This window comes from Oncorhynchus nerka, linkage group LG25 (genome assembly GCF_034236695.1).
Source record: "Oncorhynchus nerka isolate Pitt River linkage group LG25, Oner_Uvic_2.0, whole genome shotgun sequence".
Classification (NCBI taxonomy): Eukaryota; Metazoa; Chordata; class Actinopteri; order Salmoniformes; family Salmonidae; genus Oncorhynchus; species Oncorhynchus nerka.
In genome coordinates, this window is record NC_088420.1 from 51,803,608 (window position 1) to 51,824,672 (window position 21,065).

The window sequence follows — 21,065 nt, forward strand, 5'->3', positions numbered from 1 at the left end:
GGGTTTCTGTACAGCACTTTGAGATATCAGCTGATGTACGAAGGGCTATATAAATAAAGTTGATTTGATTTGACCGCCCCTGGGTTCAAGTTTGAATGTCCCTTAGTCAGCATGAGGGAATGGATGGCACCCAACAGGAGACCAACGACTCCCTGCTGAACTGAATCGATTATCTGAATACGAATCTCTCTTATTCTCAACAATGAATCGCTATTACAGTAGGAGTTCATTCCATGGGAATCTCTATGGAAAGTATGGTTCTTAGACAAATGGCTTTTCAAATCAAATTGTATTTGTCACATGCGCCGAATACAACTGGTGTAGGCCTTCAATGTGAAATGCTTACTTAAACAACGACGCAGTTTAAAGAAAAAAAACAAGTGTTAAAGTATTTACTAAATGACCTGAAGTGAACGCTAAAAAGAAAAATGGGGAAAAATTACACATAATTAAAGAGCAAGAATAAAATGACAGTAACAAGGTTATATCCAGGGGGTACAGGTACAGAGTCGGTGTGTGGGGCCACTGGATAGTTGCGGTAATTGAGGTAATATGTACATGAAAGTAGAGTTAAAGTGACTATGCATAGATGATAACAGAGAGTAGCAGCAGTGTAAACATGGGGGGGGGGGTCTGTTCAGGTTAGCTGTTCAGGGGTCATGGCTTGGGGGTAGAAGCTGTTAACCAGTCTGTTCAGGAATCTCATAAATCATATTTCTCAAACATACAAGTATTAGGCACCATTTTAATGACAAATTCTCATTAATCCAGCCACCGTGTCTGATTTCAAAAATGCTTTTACAGCGAAAGCTCCACAAACGATTGTTAGGTCACCACCAACTCACAGAAAAACTCAGCCATTTTTCCAGCCAAAGAGAGGAGTCACAAAAAGCACAAATAGAGATAAAATTAATCACTAACCTTTGATGATCTTCATCAGATGACACTCATAGGACTTCATGTTACACAATATATGTATGTTTTTTTTTCGATAAAGTGCATATTTGTATCCAAAAATCTAATTTTGCATTGGTGTGTTGTGTTCAGTAGTTCAAAAACATGCTGTGATTTTGAAGAGAGCCACATCAATTCACAGAAATACTGTTCATCAAATAAATGTTGATGAAAATTCAAGTGTTCTGCATGGAACTTTAGATACACTTCTCCTTAATGCAAACGCTGTCAGATTAAAAAAAAAAAAAGCATAATCTGAGTACGGCACTCAGAGCCCAAACCAGCCAAAATAAATATCTGCCATGTTGCGCAGTCAACATTAATCAGAAATAGCATTATAAATATTCACTTACCTTTGATGATCTTCATCAGAATTCACTCCCAGGTAGCTCAGTTTCACAATAAATGTTTGATTTGTTCGATAAAGTTAATAATTTATGTCCAAATAGCTTCATTTGTTAGGGCGTTTGGTAAACAAATCCAAACGCGCGTTTAGGTCCAGCTGAAAGTCGGATGAAAAGTTCAAAAAGTTATATTACAGGTCGTAGAAACTTGTCAAACTAAGTATAGAATCAATCTTTAGGATGTTTTTTTATCATAAATGTTCAGTAATGTTCCAACCGGAGAATTCCATTGTCTGTAGAAAAGCAATGGAACGAGAGCTACCTCTCATGTGAATGCGAGTGACTGAGATCGAGGCTGCTGCCAGACCTCTGACTCAATCAGCTCTCATTTGGCCCCCCTTCACAGTGGAAGCCTGAAATAACGTACTAAAGACGGTTGACATCTAGTGGAAGCCTTAGGAAGTGCAAAATTATCCATATCCCACTGTGTATTCGATAGGGGCTGAGTTCAAAAACTACAAACCTCAGATTTCCCACTTCCTGTTTGGATTTTTTTCTCAGGTTTTTGCCTGCCATATGAGTTCTGTTATACTCACAGACATCATTCAAACAGTTTTAGAAACGTCAGTGTTTTCTATCCAATACTAATAATAATATGCATATATTAGCATCTGGGACAGAGTAGGAGGCAGTTCACTCTTGGCACGCTATTCATACAAAAGTGAAAATGCTGTCCCCTATCCCAAAAAGGTTAAGAAGGAATTAGGAGTTTAGATTTATGGTCAGATTTGCCAAATGGAGGGCGAGGGAGAGCTTTGTACACGTCTCTGTGGGTTGAGTAAAGGTGGTCTATAATTCGTTTCCCCCTCTGGTTGCTCATGTAACATGCTGATAGAAATGAGGTCAAATGGATGTTAGTTTCCCTGCATTAAAGTCCCCGGCCACTAGGAGCGCCGCCTCTGGATGAGCATTTCATTAGCTGCAGGTGAATCCCCGGCCCTTTCATATCTCTCAATTTCCACATAATTATATCTTAACTATTTTACTTGGACATTTAGGAGTAAATGGCAAATGAATAGCAGCCCGTAAAATAAAACGTAACAAATGTTTTTGTGAGGATGAGTCCTTTTATGACTAACTGTCAGTGGGGTTTAGTTGTGTTTTATTCACATTCACAGCTTAAAAGCTGGATTTCAGTGAGTGTTGGATGAATCGTTTTGGAATGAATTGACTCCTTCATATATGATTATTGAAATCGTGGCTCGTTCCAGGCACCTGGCGTTGCAGCTGGTTTAGCAAAGGTTACACTCACACAGACACATGCAAGCAGGCACGCCCACTCTCTCGCTCTCTCTTTTGTTTCTGTATCGCACATCCACCACACATTGCAGCTCTGTTGGATGGCACGCATCCCTGGGTCCTGTCCAAAGGTGTGATCGGGCCAAGCCGGAGAGGGCTGGAACATGAGCCTAATTGAGCTTGGCCCGATCACACCACACCACATTCACACAGAGCCTGCCCAGAATGAACACACACACACACACAAAACGCACTCCAAGGAGGTAATTTCCCGGTCACATTGTTAGGACAAACTCCCTAACGTGTGTCCTGTCTACAATGAATGACTAATCTCGGCACCGAGAACCAAGTCAACTGTTACATTTTTAACATGCTAATGTTAAGTCTAACGAGACTAAGACCCTAACGAATGACTGGCTTGGTACATGGTCTGAACCGACTTAGTGAAGTCTGGCCTAGCCAGGGGAAAGATAATCCAGTCTGTCTGGCTGAGCTCAGACAAAGGAAAGGCGAATGGGTCTGTCCTCTGTTCAACACGTCAAGGTGACACCAGTCAGTGGGAATTATGCCGACGCAACCGCTTTTCCCCAAAAAACTCAAGGACGAGAGCGCAAGGGAATCCGCGGTCAAGGGAGGGATGAAAGCGAGAAAGAGAAAAGTGGCGACTGGGGATGCATTATGGATGAGGTATGGAAAGATAGAGGAGGAAGGAGAGCAGGGGGGTAGGGGTTGACATATTCAGGGAAATGTCTGATTTCTGTGTGAAGATCAGCGCCCTCAATGGGTTTTTGGGTTCGTCTTTCTTTCCACCTCTGAGGGAGTGTGTGCGTGGGTGGGTGCAGCACCATGTGTGTGCTTACAGAACCTTTAACGTATTATCAACTGTGTAAATGTGATGTTGACGTAAAGCTGTCTAGACATGGCTACAGTGTGTCGTATTTAGGTTCCGTTTGTATGCTGTATTTGTTGTTGGTAGGCAAATGTCTGTGCGTTTTAGTGTAGCATGTATTGTGTGTATCTTCAGTGCAGTGTGTGGTGCTGTTGTTAACATGTCACGTTGTCTTGTTGTTGTAGGTGACACTGTGTGGTTGCCAGGTCAGGAGCTGCCTCTGTCTCCATGGGACCTGGTCAGGAAGCCACTGAGCCAGCACATCACCATCAGACTCAAAGGTACCAATCTGGCAACCCTGATCATCTTGGAATACAGCTCTCTTCTTTTTACTTTTTTCTTCTCTTCTCTTCTCTTTTCTCCTCTGCTGTGTGTGTGTGTGTGTGTGTGTGTGTGTGTGTGTGTGTCTCTATCGAGCCCCTGTCCACCCACTGCCAGTGTATTGACGCATTGCCAGGGAATCTTTCGCTAGCTTTTTCTCTTTCTGCTGTGTTTATATAGATGGGTTGGTTGTTTAGCAACAAAACCGGACGCGTGCGCAACTATGGGGCGAAACAGACAGGGTTGGCTTAGACTGTTGACTGTATTTCGTCACCATCAATACATTTACACAATGAGCACTTGTTGTCTCAAATACATCATTACGGTTGTTGGTTAGCTAGCTAGCAAATGTTTTGTCGTATTAACATTGACATGACATCAGTCAAAACAAGACAATGTGTCAAGAACAAGATACAACTAGCTGACACGAGCCACCTGCGATTCCCCACATGGCAGATTCTAGTCATTATTCCTAGCCATCTGGCAATCCAGCCTTCTGCCCCTTTGAAGTGCGCAAATAGTTTTTTCATGACGTTGTCAGCCCTATTGGCAGGCTCATTTTCAGTCTGCTTAGAACCGTGTGTTTTGACAGCGCAGGGAAGATTCCTCCAGTTTTGACACTGAAACAGCGTATCTGAAGCTCAGAGCACAGTTAAAACTCCCAGGAGGATATTCAAGTGTGTGTATATGTGTCTGTCTTCCTGCGTATATCTATGCGTCTGGGTGTGTGTTGTGATTGCTCATTTCCATGTGGGTTTTGCGTTTCTCGACAGGTCTGTCAGAGTCGTGTCTGGATGAGCTGGCCCTGGAATCTCTTATCCCCCTTCAGCTGCTGCAGAACTACGTCCGCCTGGTACACACACACACACACACACACACACACACACACACACACACACACACAAAAAGGACAAGAAGAACATTCATATCATTATATGGATTCCCAAAATAGGTCACTTGGATTTTGGGTATAGTTTTGTTATGTATGTTAGTATGCCCTCTACTGGCCACATCTCCTTTAGCATGAGAATGTAGTGACTGTGAGTTCCCGTGTCCCCCATTTCTGCCTAAGTGTGTCTGAAACTGCTTGGAGCTTAGTGTGTCACTTTGTTATATTCTCTTGCACTCATCCCTCTTCAGGTGGAACAGTACCGTAACATTATCTTCCACGGGCTGGAGGGGAGCTGTCAGGAGTACCTAGCCAATCAGATCTCCCGCTGCATCAAGACCAAGCAGGAAGTATTGGGTGTGGCCTGTGACATCATCAGGGTGGAGGTAGACAGGAGTCTGACTAAACAACAGCTGTTGGACACCTTCATAACTTGTGGTAAATGCCTATAAATCACACTCCACCCTTATTGGATTGTTCTATGTGTTGTTTAACTTCCTGATGCACCCATCCCGTTCATCCAAACATCAAAATACTGCCCCCTACACTCAAGAGGTTAAGCAGTAAGGCCCGAGGGGGTGTGGTATATGGCCAATATACCGCAGCTAAGAGTTGTTCTTAGGCCGGACGCAACCAGATTAATTAGAGCAGTAAAAATAAATGTTTTGTCATAACTGTGGTATACAGTCTGATATACCACGGCTGTCAGCCAATCAGCTCGAACCGGCCAGTTTATAATATAGCAATATAGATATACCTGCCTTTTTTCTGTTCAGGGAGCTTGGATTGTCGGTTTATAGAATCTACAGCTTGTGATTTTTGCCTCTTTTTTTTGTTCTCTCTCTCTCTCCCCCTCACTGTGTTTGATGTGTGTATTTTTGGGATTTACATGGCTCATTTGAAAAATAGACCTTGGTTTTCAACGTGACTCCCTGTCAAAAATAAAGGTTCAATGAAATTTAAAAATCGAATTGTCCGTGGTTTCCCTGCAGGTTTCCTGGTCCCAGTAGTTGGTGTGTCTCTGTGTAGCAGTACTAGTAGGGTGGGGCGGTGTGTGGTGGTGGTGTTGGAGGGACTAGAGAAGGCCCACTCTCTGACTGAGCTGCTGGGAGACCTGTGTGAAGGCCTGGAGAACCGTGGCACGGCCTACCTACTCCATGGTGAGGCCTACTGGATATAGACTGGCTGACTGAATAAATTAATGAGAGTATATGTGTGTGTGTGTGGGGGGGTAGTGAACCAGCAAGTGTGTGAGTGAGCGAACCAGCGAGTGTGTGAGTGAGCGGATGAACTGTGAGGGAGTGAAAGAATGAATGGATTAATTAAGGACCGAATAGATGACAGAATGAACAGGTGTCTAACTACACCCCCCTCCAAATCATCATCATCCTCCCAACAGGCCAGATGGGCCCGCACCACTTTCAGGAGGGAGGCTTTCTGATTGGCACGCTGTCCAAGTCCCGCCTCAAGGGCTCAGAGCTCCGCCTCCAACAGCACTTCCGCTGGGTAACGCTGCGCTGGGACTCGGAGCCGCTGCACGGCCTTCTGGGAAGGCACCTCCGCAGGAAGCTGCTCCACAAGGTCAGTCACAGAAACACACTGCTCCCTTAGGAACAGACCTAGATTCATTGTATCCGTACCTCGATCCGCTAGGGCACAAAACGGACCTTAGATCATTCGTCTTACTCGCGGAAGTGGGGGCCAGCCATCTTGGTTTTCTCGGATAAGATTGGAAATATAGTGACGTTCTGGAAAGCTGTGCTTTCCCTTGACACTCTCTCTCTCTCTCTCTCTCAGACGCAGGGTAGTGGCAGTGGTCAGGCTCCCGAGGGCCTGCTGGAGAGGACGGTGTGCTGGGTGAGCTGTGTGTGGCAGCAGCTGAATGCCTGTCTGTCCCGCCTGGGGACCCACGAGGCCCTGCTAGGACCCCAGCTTTTCCTCTCCTGCCCCGTGGTGCCAAACAACACACAGGCCATCGTCAAGTATGCACCTGTGTGTGTGGGGGGGGTGCAAACTTGTGTTTCAAGCTTAATTTAAGTTATGACTATGACTATGTATGACTGTGTGTTTCTGAAGCAAACTAAGGTGATAGGGGAGCAGCAATATTCTGTGTGTTGTTTCTGTATTTCTTTCCCCGTGTGTTCCTCCAGGTGGCTGGCCCGGCTGTGGAACATGGTGGTGGTCCCTCGCGTGGAGGAATCCATCGTCTCCCGGGTGACGGTAAAGCGCTCCTCTGGCCAGCGGGTGTCGCCTAGCAACCTGCGCCTGAGCTCGGGCCAGCAGGCGGTGGTCAAGGCTGCCCTCAGCATCCTGTTAAACAAGGCCGTCCTGCAGGGATGCCCACTGCCACGTCACGGTGGGTACACACTTCACTGTTGCCTGACAACTCACCCTGAATTTCATTCCGCCGCACTATGGATCGACATGCGTTCAGTCGGAAACTGCCATCCCTGAAGTTGTTTGTGTGACTTCAAAATGAGGGCCGTTGTACAAAACAAATTCATCAGCGATTGGATTGTTTCCAACAAATCTAACCAATCAGTGCCTCAAAGTTGATCATGTCATCATGTTGACCGGCTCTGGCCCAAGCCATCGGTTTCTGGGACCAATCAGAACTGTCCGAATGTGTTTGCATTCGCGAAATCGCCAGGGAGGGAGGAAGAAGAGGAAACGTCAGTTGGCCCGAGCGACGCAAAAATTCCCATTTCTAGGGCCGACCCGAACTGAACTGCGCTGGCTCGCTCGCGTATGTTCTTTTCGCGTTGTCATTTCCAGCACGGGCCCAGCAACTACGGTGGACGCGTTACCAGGCCAGCTCAGTACAGCTCGACTTGCTTGGATGGGTTTGCCCCTTTTTTAAAATGTGAATCAGGATTGTATGTGTCTTATCTTTGTTTTGGATGGATGATAGGTAGACTGGTTGGCTCCTTGTTTGCCAGGTCGGGCGGGGCGTAGATAAAGATAATAGTGTAATGCTACCTAATGTTAATGTCTTTCTCATCAGAGATTGATAGGCACCTGTTGGAGTTCCAAGGCGGCACCTTCCCCCTCGCAGCCATTGGCTCCTGTAAAGGAAGTGGTGGCAGGAAGGGGCGGGACAGCGGCATGTGGAGACGAGCTAATACCAGCCCACGGAAGAAGGGGAGCCCCACCTCCAACTGGACCTGTGGAGGTTCCCTCAGAGAAGGTCAGGATGAAGCGGTGTCCCCCCCCCCCCCCCCACGATTCCTGTTAGAATAGCCATAATGGGTGTTCATGTTGTCCTTCTGTTGCCCGCAGGGTCTTTGTCCAACACGGATGTCCGCTTTATCACCAACGGCAACACTCCAAGGTGAGTGACGTTAACCCGAGCCGTTTATTTGACACTTAGGAAATGTCCATTTATTCATGGTTTGCAGTAAAATGTGTTAATGTGACGCCGGCTCTAGTATGTTGTTTAGATCATGTGATATGCTGTGTTCTAGCCTCTAGGAAACGTGATAGAATAGAGTATTGCTGAGAGCATCCAGCAGGGGTCAGTGTGTAGTTTTATCTGAGTGTGTACTGTTGTACTGTACTGTGTGATTGTTTGTACTGATGTTGTACTGTACTGTGTGATTGTACTGTGTGGGATTGTACTGTTTGTTGTATTGTGCTGTGTGTGGGATTGTACTGATGTTGTACTGTGTGTGATGGCAGTGTTGTAGATGGGGACCCTGTGAGTCTGTCTCTCTGCTCTGACGATGAGACTGATCTGATCAGGGAGCTGCAGACCATGTGCTCCAGCAAGTCAGAGCCAGACATCAGCAAGGTAACTCCTCTCTCTCTCTCTCTCTCACTCACACACACACACACACACACACACACCATGAGGTTGACGTTTTCCGCCGGCTGTATTTTTCTGCGTTGCAGATTGCTCGGTCCAAGGGGGACTTCATTGTCTTCTCTGGCTCTCCAAGTGGACAATCGCCCCGCCGGAAGACCGACCATGAAGCAACCGCTCAACCACAGACGGTGAGTCAAACCGCGCTTAAAGGCTCTAATTAAAGGCCTAGCACCAACACACCTATTCAGTTCAGCTCATCACGTGCAGGGCTAGAACAAAACTGAACTGTCTGGTGGTCCTCCAGTAGCGAGATGAGCAAGTGTTTCCCAACCATCTGCCTGTCTCCCCCTTTACAGACCGGCAGCCGTCACTCTACTCCCAGCGCCGCCCCAGGCAGCCCCGCCCCTAGCAACGAGAGGCGACCAGCGTCGCGGCCCAAATCTCAGCTCCCCGTCCCCAGCAGCAGGGGGCCGCAGCCACGAGCCAACAGCAGCAGTGCCGCACCACGAACACCCACTATGACCGCTAAACGCAACGCGGCCAGAACTGAACCAAGCAGCAGCAAAACAAGGCAGGCCCCAACCAGACATAACAACCACGTCAACGAGAACAGCCAACAACACGAGGACATTTGGATCCTACACCGAGACCTGCATGAAAACAACAACAATACAAAGTAGTAGATGAACTTCCTCCTCTTCCACCTCCCTTCCTTTCCTCCCACCCCACCGCTGTTGTATCCCTCCATGTTGTAGTTAGGCTTATGACGGCCTTTTAGTATTTGTACTTGTTATCCGTACTTGTTAAACTGTATAGCAATTGTGTACTTGGGGACCATAGTTTTATGATATTATACAGTATTGAAAGAAGTTTAAAAAAAAAAAAAAACATTTCGCAGGGAATTATGTCAAAAGGACAAAGACAGGATTTACCTTTTGCGGTGAGTGTTTTGGATCAAAGAAAAGCAGGCAGGTTGTTTTTGCAATTAGTTATTTTCTAATATTCAAGTGTATTATGTTTAAATAGTTGCAAGGTTGGTTGAAATACTGTTGAAATTAATCAGGGTTTTACCAAATATTTGTAAATAAGAATTAGTAACTTTAATGGTATATAGATTGGTGTATGTGGTATTATGCTTGTACAGTAAGAACTTAAAAACAAAAGCTGAAGAAAAAAAAAACATGTACATATGTTTCTAATGATAATAACATGCGAATTCGGTTCAGAACTTTTCACTTGTTTCAAAGTGAATGGAATGTGGCAATAAGTAAATGTAATTGCAAACACAGGACATTTTTTTTTGCTTTTGACGTTAAGCCATAAATAAATACTTTAAACTACCCACAATTCTGCCCACGAATCATGGTTCGATTAATCCATACACTGATACAAATTTCAAAGCAGCATGGTTTGTTCGCTTTATTTTGTTCAACATGAAAAGTGTTATTTTGAATGGCCATTGTTGATAAATGTACAGGAGATATTTTTGTCAACCTTTGGTGTTGATCTGTATGATGTAATGTCCTGCCTCCTTTAAGAACAAAACATTAAAACCGCACTGTTAACCCCAACAGTCCTCCACCTCGTGTCTTCTTACACCAGACTACTGGCCTGGGTACAGTATGTAGGACCTTCGATGCTCTACGAAGCACTACATAGAGGCTTCACAAATCATTTCTAAGGGAAGGCGGTAACACGTCAAGACTGCAGGTGTAATGCTCTACAACGTGAGTCAAGTTAACGAGAGACATTCTTTTAATTGAAAACCACCTGCATTACAGAGGGGGGGGGGGGGGGGTCTTCAGGACCGGAGTTGAGAAACGCTGTCTTAACAATGACCTTGTCTTTTCTCAAAATCGTTTTACAGGAAATATAATTGATTGAAATCAAACTATTCTAATGGAAAAACAAAACAATGTTGTACATTTTTGGACATGAGTCTCTTTCCGATGGATAAGAAAGAGCTTTTTACAAGAAAAAAATTGTCTGTAGTCAGTTACATTTCAAGGTGTCGGTACCATTTTATCGTATCGTTATAAAAACTGTTCTCCAATATCAAATATCACTAAGAAGCAATGTGCCAAATAAAAGGACAGACAAATATTTCAAGTTCCAGAAGTACAGGAGGGAGCTTGACAAATCACATTTGAAAAAGCATTAAAAAATCTAATGAAATATATGCAGAATTTGATCATTTATTTTCCTTGTTATTACCCTGCCAGGCCACCATGAAAAAGTACCTCCGGTTTCTTTAAAGTGCATACAAATAGAAACACTTGTCCATAGCATCGCCATAGCATCACCCACCATTCATTCCTGTTTTGTGTCTTTATAGCTTTAAGTTGCCCTGCGGCACAGTTTTCCTTCCAAGTCCGAACAACCATTGGGAGGGAAACAAAACTGACCTCAGATCAGTGTCTAGGCAATTTCATCCTACTCTGTATTTACAGGCAGCTTTTGAGTTTAGGGACTGTATGCTTTTTACAATCTTGCTTAAAAAGTATGGCCTTATATATTCAAACAAAACTGTCATTCCAATGTTTTCAAAGTGAAACAAATCTCACTCTGGAAACACCAGGATGGTGCCTTTTGATTGAACAGAGCCCTGTGTGTACCAATAAGGACCGACCACCTCTCACATTCACACTCTTATCATCATCTATAGACTAGAGGCACTTGGATGAGTAGGCAGCGCATCTTTCCACGATTCCTTGCAACCTATCTCCTTGCCTCCTCAACCATATCGGAGGAGAAGGTTCAAGGTCCCTCAGGCCTACTTTTTCCCATGTGTTTTGACAAGGAGCCGAGGAGAGAGGATGCAAGGCAATGAGGAGAGTTTTCATTGAGAAAGAGCATTCCAGAAGACAAAATGGCGTCCAGTTAATCCGGGGCTCCTTAAAGATGCGTGTTCTGGACCTCGTCCTCAGCCACCTCCTGCAGGGCGGTGATCTTGGGCGGCTGGGATTGAGGGGGTCGCTTGCTGGAGTTGAGGCGGTGCAGGGGGAAGAGTTTGAGGCGCTCAGCAGCACTCATGGCCTGCTTCAGGTGGCTGGTCTCATTCAACAGCTTCTGAATGGAGTCGTACCTCTTCATAGAACTGCCCTCGATCATCTGGAGGGAGAGAGGAGTAAAACTGACGATTTGGTACAACGAAGGGTTAAAATGACACCAGGTTGTGTAATGCGGATAGAATGACATGTTTGAAGATGCTCCAGTGTCAAGCACCCAGCATCATGCCACTGTGCCTGCATTGTCACGCTGTCTGCTTGTGTGAACACAAACGCAGGTCACTTATACAGGGAGCGTGTACCAACACACACAGCCGACACCATTCCCTGAGTCATGGGACACCGTAAATCAAATATGTTGTTTATGGCGAGGCTAACAAATGGTGATGCACTGATAGAAGAATTGAATCTAAAATGGAGGATATAATGTTTGTTTAAGCTGGTGGTCGGTGCTCTATTCTCACTTCTTACAGAGAAATACCAAGGGCTCTATCCAGTGTTTCCCAACCCTGGTCCTCCAGCACCCCCCAACAGAACACATTTTCATTGTAGCCCTGGACAAACGCACCTCATTCAACCTATTTGAGGGCTTGATGATTAGTTGACAAGTTGAATCAGGTGTGCTTGTCCAGGGATCCAATAAAAATGTGTACCGTTGGGGGTACTCGAGGACCAGGGTTGGGAAACACTGCTCTATTCAATCTGTATCGCTGAAGAATGTAGGTAAAGGTCATTTCCTATTGAGCAGACGAAACCGTGAATGCAGTATTTGCTAATAGAGCCGTAAATCATTTTAATAGAAGAGATAGGCAGTTAACAAAGGGTAACCTAATGCTTAAAGGGGAGATAGGTGTGTGCGCTAACCAGGAAGGACTGGCACTCCAGCAGTGGTTCCACTCTGTGTTCTGACAGTATGACTGTACAGTTGGAGAACGACTGTTTCAGGGTCTTCCTCAGGACCTGCAACGTTCTGTGAACCAGAAACAAACCAAAACGCAACCATCAGACAATGTTCTTCAGTCAACCATCAACAAACCAGAGTACACTCAATTAACCAGAGAGTTTAACAGTAGGCCTGCATACACACATATATAAACACACACACACACACACGCGCCGTCTCTCATTCTCCCTTCACGTACAAACTCCTTCCACTCTAGCTTCCCCAATGTGCACTTACTGCTGAGATGACTCTGAAGTAGACCAGTGTCATCAACCACCACTAATTCACTCATGACAGGCACCATTTAGCTTAAAGACCTGTGTCTTTACGTGTGGTTACACCCATTCTGTGCAAACACACACACAGTCAAAGACTTACAGTAAGTCCTGGAATTGTCACCATATGCAGCGAGACACTTAGGCTGCGTTTACACAGCCACCATAAGAACCCAATCTGATTTTCTTTCTATATCCAATCTTTTTTTCTGGACGTCCACACTGTTTTACATGTGATCCATATCGGATTTGCACATTCACACGGATGTAGCCTCAGAGGGGAGGTTGTCCTTGTAATGACTGGTCATCACGGATGTAGCCTCAGAGGGGAGGTTGTCCTTGTAATGACTGGTCATGGGCAACAACAAAAAAACACTTCAGAGCAAACAAATCTGTTTGAGCGTCCAGACAGAGGTCGCATACGGAAGATCAGGTTTGTGTCAGGATCCAGATCCACATACTGTATGGAGGCGGTATGAATCTGAAGTCAAAGGCTGTGTTTACACAGGCAGCCCAATTATTGGCAAAAGAGCTGACCTGATCGGTCAAAAGCAATTAATGAAAAAGATCACAATTGGGCTGCCTGTGTAAACACAGCCCCCAAAAAATCTGATTCCATGTGTTTTTTTGTTGTTGCTGATTACACATTAGTGAAAAGATCAGATAGGTATCAGATATGAAAATAGTTGGCAAAAGATCTGAATTGGGCTGCCTGTGTAAATGCAGCCTCATACAAACACCAGAGGAGGCTGGTGAGGGGGAGACAGCTCGTAATAATTAATGGAATGGAGTCAATGGAATGGTATCAAACACATGCAAACCAGGTGTTTGACGTGTTGGAGACCATTCTATTCATTCCGTTCCAGCCATTACTCACTTAAAGTGCCACTAGCCACCACTGGCACATAACACTTATCTTCCATGTCCAACCCCAAATCCAACACGCACTCTCTCGCTCACTCTCTCCTCTTACATGGGGTCGAGGAAGGCGCTGGGTTCGTCCAGCAGCAGTATGCGGGCCTTGCTGAGGATGGAGCGGGCCAGACACATGAGCTGCTTGTGTCCGTTACTCAGGACGTAACCCCCGTCCTCCAGCTGGAAGTCCAGCTTGTCTGGGAACTGCTCTATCACGGACTTCAGACCCACCTGGACGACACATAGGACCGGAAACACCAGAGGATCTCAATCAACCAATCAATCAAATAAACAATCGACCAATCAAATGAAATGCACTGACTCAGTGGACTCCAACGGACCTCCGTAGGCAGGGCAAAATAGGTGACATGGAGTCTGATGTGGATTTCAGGTTAGTTCTACACACCGTCATTGTAAGCAAATACGGTGCGTTAGGTGATCAATTTATAGGAGAGCAACTTCACATGCGCTATGGTCACAGAGTCAAGCCGAAGCAGACTTGCATGTGACTCCTGTTTCCCGCCTGGCAGTGGTTACTATGCAACTACCAGTATGGTGTGGCTATGGTGGCACCGTCACTGCCCTGCTGACACACACGAACACAGCAGCGCCTTACCATCAGCATAGCATGTCAGAACGAGGTTACTACGGCATGGTAGGAAAGGGGTCAGCGGGACTCTCTGCAGTGTACAGACAGAAGGACGCTCAGACAGACAGGAGAAAGGTGAAGAGAGAGGGAGGACAGTGATAGAGGGGACCTGTTGTGATTGAGGCTAGAGTTAGGGTTGAACCGGGAAGTGGATATAAAGCTAGGGTTAGGGCTGTGGGTTAGGATTGAGGGTAGGGTTAGGGTTGAACTGGAATGTAGACGTGAAGCTAGGGTTAGGGCTGTGGGTTAGGGTTGAGGGTAGGGTTAGGGTTGAACTGGAATGTAGACGTGAAGCTAGGGTTAGGGCTGTGGGTTAGGATTGAGGGTAGGGTTAGGGTTGAACTGGAATGTAGACGTGAAGCTAGGGTTAGGCTGTGGGTTAGGGTTGAGGGTAGGGTTAGGGTTGAACTGGAATGTAGACGTGAAGCTAGGGTTAGGGCTGTGGGTTAGGATTGAGGGTAGGGTTAGGGTTGAACTGGAATGTAGACGTGAAGCTAGGGTTAGGGCTGTGGGTTAGGGTTGAGGGTAGGGTTAGGGTTGAACTGGAATGTAGACGTGAAGCTAGGGTTAGGGCTGTGGGTTAGGGTTGAGGGTAGAGTTGAACTGGAATGTGGATCTGAAGCTAGGGTTAGGGCTGTGGTTGAGGGTTAGGGCTGTGGTTGAGGGTTAGGGTTAGGGTTGAGGGAAGGGTTAGGGTTGAACTGGAATGTGGACGTGAAGCTAGGGTTAGGGCTGTTGTTGAGGGTTAGGGCTGTTGTTGAGGGTTAGGGCTGTGGTTGAGGGTTAGGGTGGAACAGGGATGTGGACATGAAGCTAGGGTTAGGGTTAGACCGGAGACCAGTGTGACTGGTGTGAATGTCGTGTCTCACCTCCTCAGCCACACGCCACAGTTCCTCGTCACTGTAGCGAGCGTGTGGATCCAGGTTCATACGGAATGTACCAGTCAGGATGAAGATTTTCTGTCCAGAAAATCAGATTAGGGCATACATTTACCATAGCAAAAATACCATTGAACATCTGAGCACTAAGTCTAGTTGTGGGGTAGTATTTACCTGTGGCACCACGCCGAAGGCTTTCCTCCAGGTCTGTAGGGTGACCGAGTTCCAGGAGACCCCATCGATGGAGATCTCTCCGTCTGTAGAGGCCAGCCGCAGGAGGGCCGATAGCAGGGTGCTCTTTCCTGAGCCCGTCCTCCCCAACACACCCACCTACACACAAAGCAATGAACATCCACCCGGTTCAAATATCCTCCTACAGTGCCGACACAAAGCAACACAGTATTCCGATTACGTCCCTAAAATGTAGAGTACAGATCTTGAGCCAGCATTTCTACCATGATTAACCAACACTATGTGGAACGGGAGACTACTGTAGAATTAGTATTGGGGAGTAGTGAACTACATGTAGTTCAACCAGTAATTGAACTTGGAGCTTGGTGGTAGTTCAACTAAACTTAAATCTTGGTAGTGTTTTCAGTAGTTAATTGCTTTTTTTTGAGGAGCTAACTACTGGAAATACAAAAATAAGAGAAGATATTGTTGAAATAGGCCAGAATTTCCTTTATTTTTCAGCATCAGACCTGCCTAATTCTCACTTGAAACATAGTTGTGTTTAAAAGGATAGACGACACATTCTGTTTACATCTGACTCCAGATCTGTTCTTCTGATTGTTAGCCGATGACATTTCAGATTTAGATATGCACATTTTCCAGGAAGTAGTTTTGATGTAGTGAACTACTTTTTCAAAGTAACGTTTGTTAAGTCAACTATATTTTTCTTAAGGGTAGATTTAGCGTAGCTTAACTTATTTCAGTGAGAAGTAATTGGTAACTTGGTAAACTATATTTCCAGAGTAGCACACTGTGTAGAACCACTCTCCCACCGGCCAAAGCGTCAGTGAGTTAGGCCATTAACGGGAAGCTTTAGCTAATGGCTAGGGCGGTAGGCTAAAGTGCTGACACTAAGATTGTCTCCCTCAGGCCTCGTTACTAGGAACTGTATCTATCCTAATTACCTCTCAAGACATACCACAGGGAGTCTGAGTCTCTCTAGCCTCCTAACAGCCCGAGAGAGATTCATATACTGAATTCCCCGCCTGAGAGCAGGACCATCAGCCCCTCATCAGCCGCACGCAAGCACGCACGCACACAGAGAGTGACCTACACTCTGTCCTCCTTCAACAGTGAAGGAGAGGTCCTGCAGGACGGAGCGTCCAGCCTCTGTGTATTTGACGGTCAGTCCTTGGATGTCCATGTGGCCCTGATTGGGCCAGCAGTCCTGGGCGTGGGGGTTGTCGATCACCAGGTCTGTTCCTTTACCACCTCCACCGCTGGGTCTGGGCTCCTCTTGAGGCAGGTCGATGAACTTGAAGACCCGGTCTACCGATCGCATCTGGGGGAATAGGGGATGGAGAGATAAGAGCGATTTGAGGGAGTTGTGTGTACGTGCTGTGCACTTGTCATGAGAGAATAACAAACAATCTGTAAATAAGTACATGTGTGTTACCTACTACCCTGCAATGTGTGACGGTATGTTTGAGTAGTGAGCTCCCCTCCCTGGTTAACGAGTTCTATTCCCACATAGTAGTGTCAGTCAGTCTGGCAATAACAGTGAGTGTTTCCTCTCACTCTGTGAGCACGAGGAGAACTACATGTCCTGCACTGTGATTAGAAGAATCACGGAGCCTGAACGCAGCTCATTTCAACAGCAACAATACATATGCACTCACACACACACACACTGGAGAACTGAATATATTCTTACCGAACAATAAAACAAGTAGAGTATCCCGCAAAAGCAAAGCCAAGGAGATTCATATTTCATGGAGCGTGTGCTTGTGTTACTGATGACTGACCACGGGTAATGTGGTATGTGAATGCAAATACACATCTATCTGCCGTGATGCTAGTGATGATTGATCCAAACTGTGTGTGTGTACATACCAGTCCGTCCACAGTGATGCTGGTAATGACAGCCCATTGGAACGTCCCAAGGATGAGCATGGCTAAGGCCACGATGATGCCAATCTCCCCAGGCTTGTCCTCTGTGGAATACCCACACACTATCAATGGGCAGTCAGCAGTCACACACATTATCAATGGGCAGTCAGCAGTCAGCAGTCTCACACACACACACACACACACACACACACACACACACACACACACACACACACACACACACACACACACACACACACACACACACACACACACACACACACACACACACACACACACACACACACACACACACACACACACACACACACACACACACACACACACACACACACAGCAGTATCACGAACAAAGTGTCACGCATGCAGTCACACACTGGTAATAGCACACTTCATTTGCATCCTGATGTTATACACACACAAACGCACAGATATTAATGAAAGCGAACGCTGTCAAATTACCTCTAAATTCACTCCCAACATAAACACTGTGGTCCATTGAGACATTCTACAGGTGCATGCAAACGTACTGGCATTTATGCAGGTCGAAAGTAAATATGTGTGCATGCAATGCAATCAGCATCTCCTGACTATATCCCAAACGTATTTCTAAGCTGTCAAAATGGGGTGTGTGTGTGTGCGTCTGTCTGTCTGGCTGTCTGTCTGTGTCACTCACGGTTGGTTCCCACGGCGATGAAGACTGCGGCGGAGAAGAAGAAGACGAAGATGATGTCACAGCGGAAGAGGAACCATCGCAGTGTTGCGAGGTAGTGGAACCAGGTGGCCGTGTGGGTGTTCAGGGCCTTGTGGAACAACGTCTCAAAGTAGGACTGACGACCAAATGCACGTATAGTCCACAGACCCTTCAGAGAGATGATGAGGTGGGAGAATATAGGGCTACGGGCTGAGAGGAGGAGGAATGAGAGAGACAGAGTGAGGAAGAGAGAGATGAAAAAGAGTATCAAAGGGGGAGAGAGAGAGAGAAAGAAAGAGAGGAGGCAAGTAGAGAGATAACGAATGGAGAGATGCAGGAAGGGGGAGAGAGAGAGAGAAAGAGAGGAGGCAAGTAGAGAGATAACGAATGGAGAGATGCAGGAAGGGGGAGAGAGAGAGAGAAAGAGAGGAGGCAAGTAGAGAGATAACGAATGGAGAGATGCAGGAAGGGGGAGAGAAGAGAAACACAGAAGCATTAGTCAATCACTCACAGGAGGTCCGACACAATGTCTATGTACTTCTTCACCAAAACGCATGGTTGATGTCGACTTGTTGACGGAATTTCAATTCACTTCCTGGCCCCAACCCTGACTTACAGTACGCCACATAAGCTACAAAACATCAGAGTTTACGTCTACGTCATCGAAAAGTTGCCGTTGGGGGTTAACTGTGTGTTTCGTCTAGTTGTGCATTGGGAGACTGGGAGAGAGTTTTGTCCTTTTGGGGACAGTGAGTCTGTGTGTGTTCAGTGAGGGACCGTGAGAGAGCGATGCCAGGATGGAGCCAGAGGAAATCCCTGATCACGTTTTCTCTCTCCATGGCTGCGGGAAGGCCTTGTTGTTGCCATCGGCGACACACTCGGAATGACAGGATCAGGAGGAGTAATGTCGGAATGTCCCAAGACCCGACACGAACACACACACACACACACACACACTTCTTTCTCACTAAGTAAGTTAGGGGGGAATGTATGGAATGTTTTCAGAGTGTTGGGAATTGTTGTGGTGAGGGAGAATGTATAACCGTTACTTTGTTCACCTCCTTGCACAGTACAATGTAACTTCTGTATCTGCCCATTTTTCTCGCCAATCAAGATGAATCACGCACACCTCCAGTACTTGAGAGTTCCCCATCCCCAGCCCCAGGTTAACCTGTCAAGAGCCCCATCCAATCCCCCTCCCAGTCTCACCCTCAGCCTCCAGTTGTTTGAGCTGCTGTCCCGTACGCAGAAAGTACTTCCTCAGAACCACGAATATGACGGCCAATGGGATCGCGGCAATGAAGATGTACGGCCTGATGATGGACACAGTGAATATGGCACCCAGCACGATCAGAGTTAACTGGAGGGAGACAATAGGAAAGAGTCAGAGAGATAGATACAGTAGATAGATAGATAGATAGATAGATAGATAGATAGATAGATAGATAGATAGATAGATAGATAGATAGATAGATAGATAGATAGATAGATAGATAGATAGATAGATAGATAGATAGAGACTGAGACGGGCAGAGCAGACAGCCACCTACCTGGATGAGGTCAAACAGTGCAAGGGGAAGCATGTCGTCGATGGTGGCCATGTCTTTGGTGAACCTGTTCATGATCCGACCTAAAGTACAGGGCAGAATGCATGGAATTGACTGCCACTGGTGGTCGTACTGACTAACTGAAAGGCTGACAGACTGACTGATTGATGTATAGGCTGTGAGGTTGTATGGACAACTGACTGATAAGTTAGCCATTAAAGTGTTCAGACACCGGTAGATGCATGTACACTATGTATCTACAGCTGATGCATAACCCTTGGTTAGGCCAGGGGTTTCAGCAGCTAAGCTCACCAGTCTTCATAGTGTTGAGTACAGCCATGGGGGCCCTGAGCACAGCGGTCAGCATCTGTTCATGCAGCCTCTTGGACACGGTCAGTAAAGTGTGGACCAAAGGCAGGCCTCTGAAGAACCCCAGCGCCAGAACGCTCTCCGACGTCGCCACGTAGATGTAGATGATGTAATAGGCGCTGGTCGGCGTGACGATGACTGGCTTTTGGACGGCGGGCGACGAGGCGTTGGCGTGTTGCTGGTCTACGAAGTTAGGCGCCGACGGGTTGGCCTCCTCTGTCCAGATCTTACTGGGAGGGAGAGAAGCAAGCACAATGGTTGCAATGGTTTCTGAATGGTGGTCTTTTGTCTGAGTACTGTACTTTGTATTGGGCTGTTTATATGTTATCGGGCTGATCTTGGGGTCTTGTGGTGAATACTACTGGTTCACAATTGATCGTAGGCTGATGTTAAACATGTATTGAAAATGTTTATCAGCACAGCATTACGACAGCATTTTCTAAACTGCAGAGGGGGTTCTTGCTGTTATTTTGTAGGTTTCCTGTACCATTATCTTCTGTAGAATGAATATTACACATAAAAATAAAAAAACTTACTCTGTGATAAGAAATATCCCCAGGACAGAGCCAGCAACCTACAACACACGACAAACACAGGCAGACTGAGGGTGGCACCTTGCATTGTAATTAAATTGTCAACAGGCAATATAATTAGGCAATTATGTTCCAACAGAGACCCTGTAGTAGAAAGAGGAGGAAGGGAAGTGCTACTAAGGTACACAATAGTACATTTTGGGACACAGAAGGTGCTCTTTGGTAAAAGGGGTGAATTGGTCATCAAAAAGAAATGAGGACCAAGGCACTCTTCATATAATTGATTGAAATGCATTTATTTGTATGGCATGTTCAATAGAAACAACGTTTTAAAAATCTGACGCGTTTCGGCTGCATGGCCTGAAATGCGTTGGATTATTTCTTTTTGAGAGACCCTGTAGTCTCGCACTACGTCACTCCATATTCTCGTTCAAGAATTTCAGAAAGGCTGGAGTTGAGGTTAGGGTTCTCTAATGCAGAATTGTTAATGATTAATATTGAGTATTTTCTCTAATACAGTATTGTTATGGGTTAATATGGAATCTTCCCTCTAATACAGTATTGTTATGGGTTAATATTGAATATTTCCTCTAATAAGGTATTGTTATGGGTTAATATAGAATCTTCCTTCTAATACAGTATTGTTATGGGTTAATATAGAATCTTCCCTCT

At 45.9% G+C, this 21,065-nt stretch overlaps 2 protein-coding genes across 2 annotated transcripts in view; one reads left to right on the top strand and one right to left on the bottom strand.

Annotated features, from left to right (window-relative positions):
- The window catches only part of LOC115109656 (cortactin-binding protein 2), a 64,366-nt gene extending 54,294 nt beyond the window's left edge, over positions 1-10,072 (top strand). Inside the window, 12 exon segments of the mRNA XM_029634855.2 lie at positions 3,672-3,767; positions 4,581-4,660; positions 4,948-5,134; positions 5,689-5,856; positions 6,096-6,277; positions 6,494-6,678; positions 6,847-7,052; positions 7,701-7,883; positions 7,976-8,027; positions 8,375-8,486; positions 8,588-8,689; positions 8,858-10,072. Coding sequence (XP_029490715.2) covers positions 3,672-3,767; positions 4,581-4,660; positions 4,948-5,134; positions 5,689-5,856; positions 6,096-6,277; positions 6,494-6,678; positions 6,847-7,052; positions 7,701-7,883; positions 7,976-8,027; positions 8,375-8,486; positions 8,588-8,689; positions 8,858-9,181 — 1,877 coding nt within the window. The 3' untranslated portion in view covers positions 9,182-10,072.
- LOC115109658 (cystic fibrosis transmembrane conductance regulator-like) overlaps positions 9,449-21,065 on the bottom strand; it is a 40,942-nt gene continuing 29,325 nt past the window's right edge. The window contains exons 18-29 of the mRNA XM_029634857.2: positions 20,397-20,434; positions 19,804-20,090; positions 19,495-19,574; positions 19,154-19,304; positions 17,927-18,154; positions 17,234-17,334; positions 16,455-16,682; positions 15,344-15,499; positions 15,161-15,250; positions 13,701-13,873; positions 12,374-12,479; positions 9,449-11,612 (exon numbers count right to left, since the gene is read on the bottom strand). Of these exons, the coding sequence (XP_029490717.1) occupies positions 11,397-11,612; positions 12,374-12,479; positions 13,701-13,873; positions 15,161-15,250; positions 15,344-15,499; positions 16,455-16,682; positions 17,234-17,334; positions 17,927-18,154; positions 19,154-19,304; positions 19,495-19,574; positions 19,804-20,090; positions 20,397-20,434 (1,854 nt within the window). The 3' untranslated portion in view covers positions 9,449-11,396. The remainder of the gene's footprint in view (positions 11,613-12,373; positions 12,480-13,700; positions 13,874-15,160; positions 15,251-15,343; positions 15,500-16,454; positions 16,683-17,233; positions 17,335-17,926; positions 18,155-19,153; positions 19,305-19,494; positions 19,575-19,803; positions 20,091-20,396; positions 20,435-21,065) is intronic.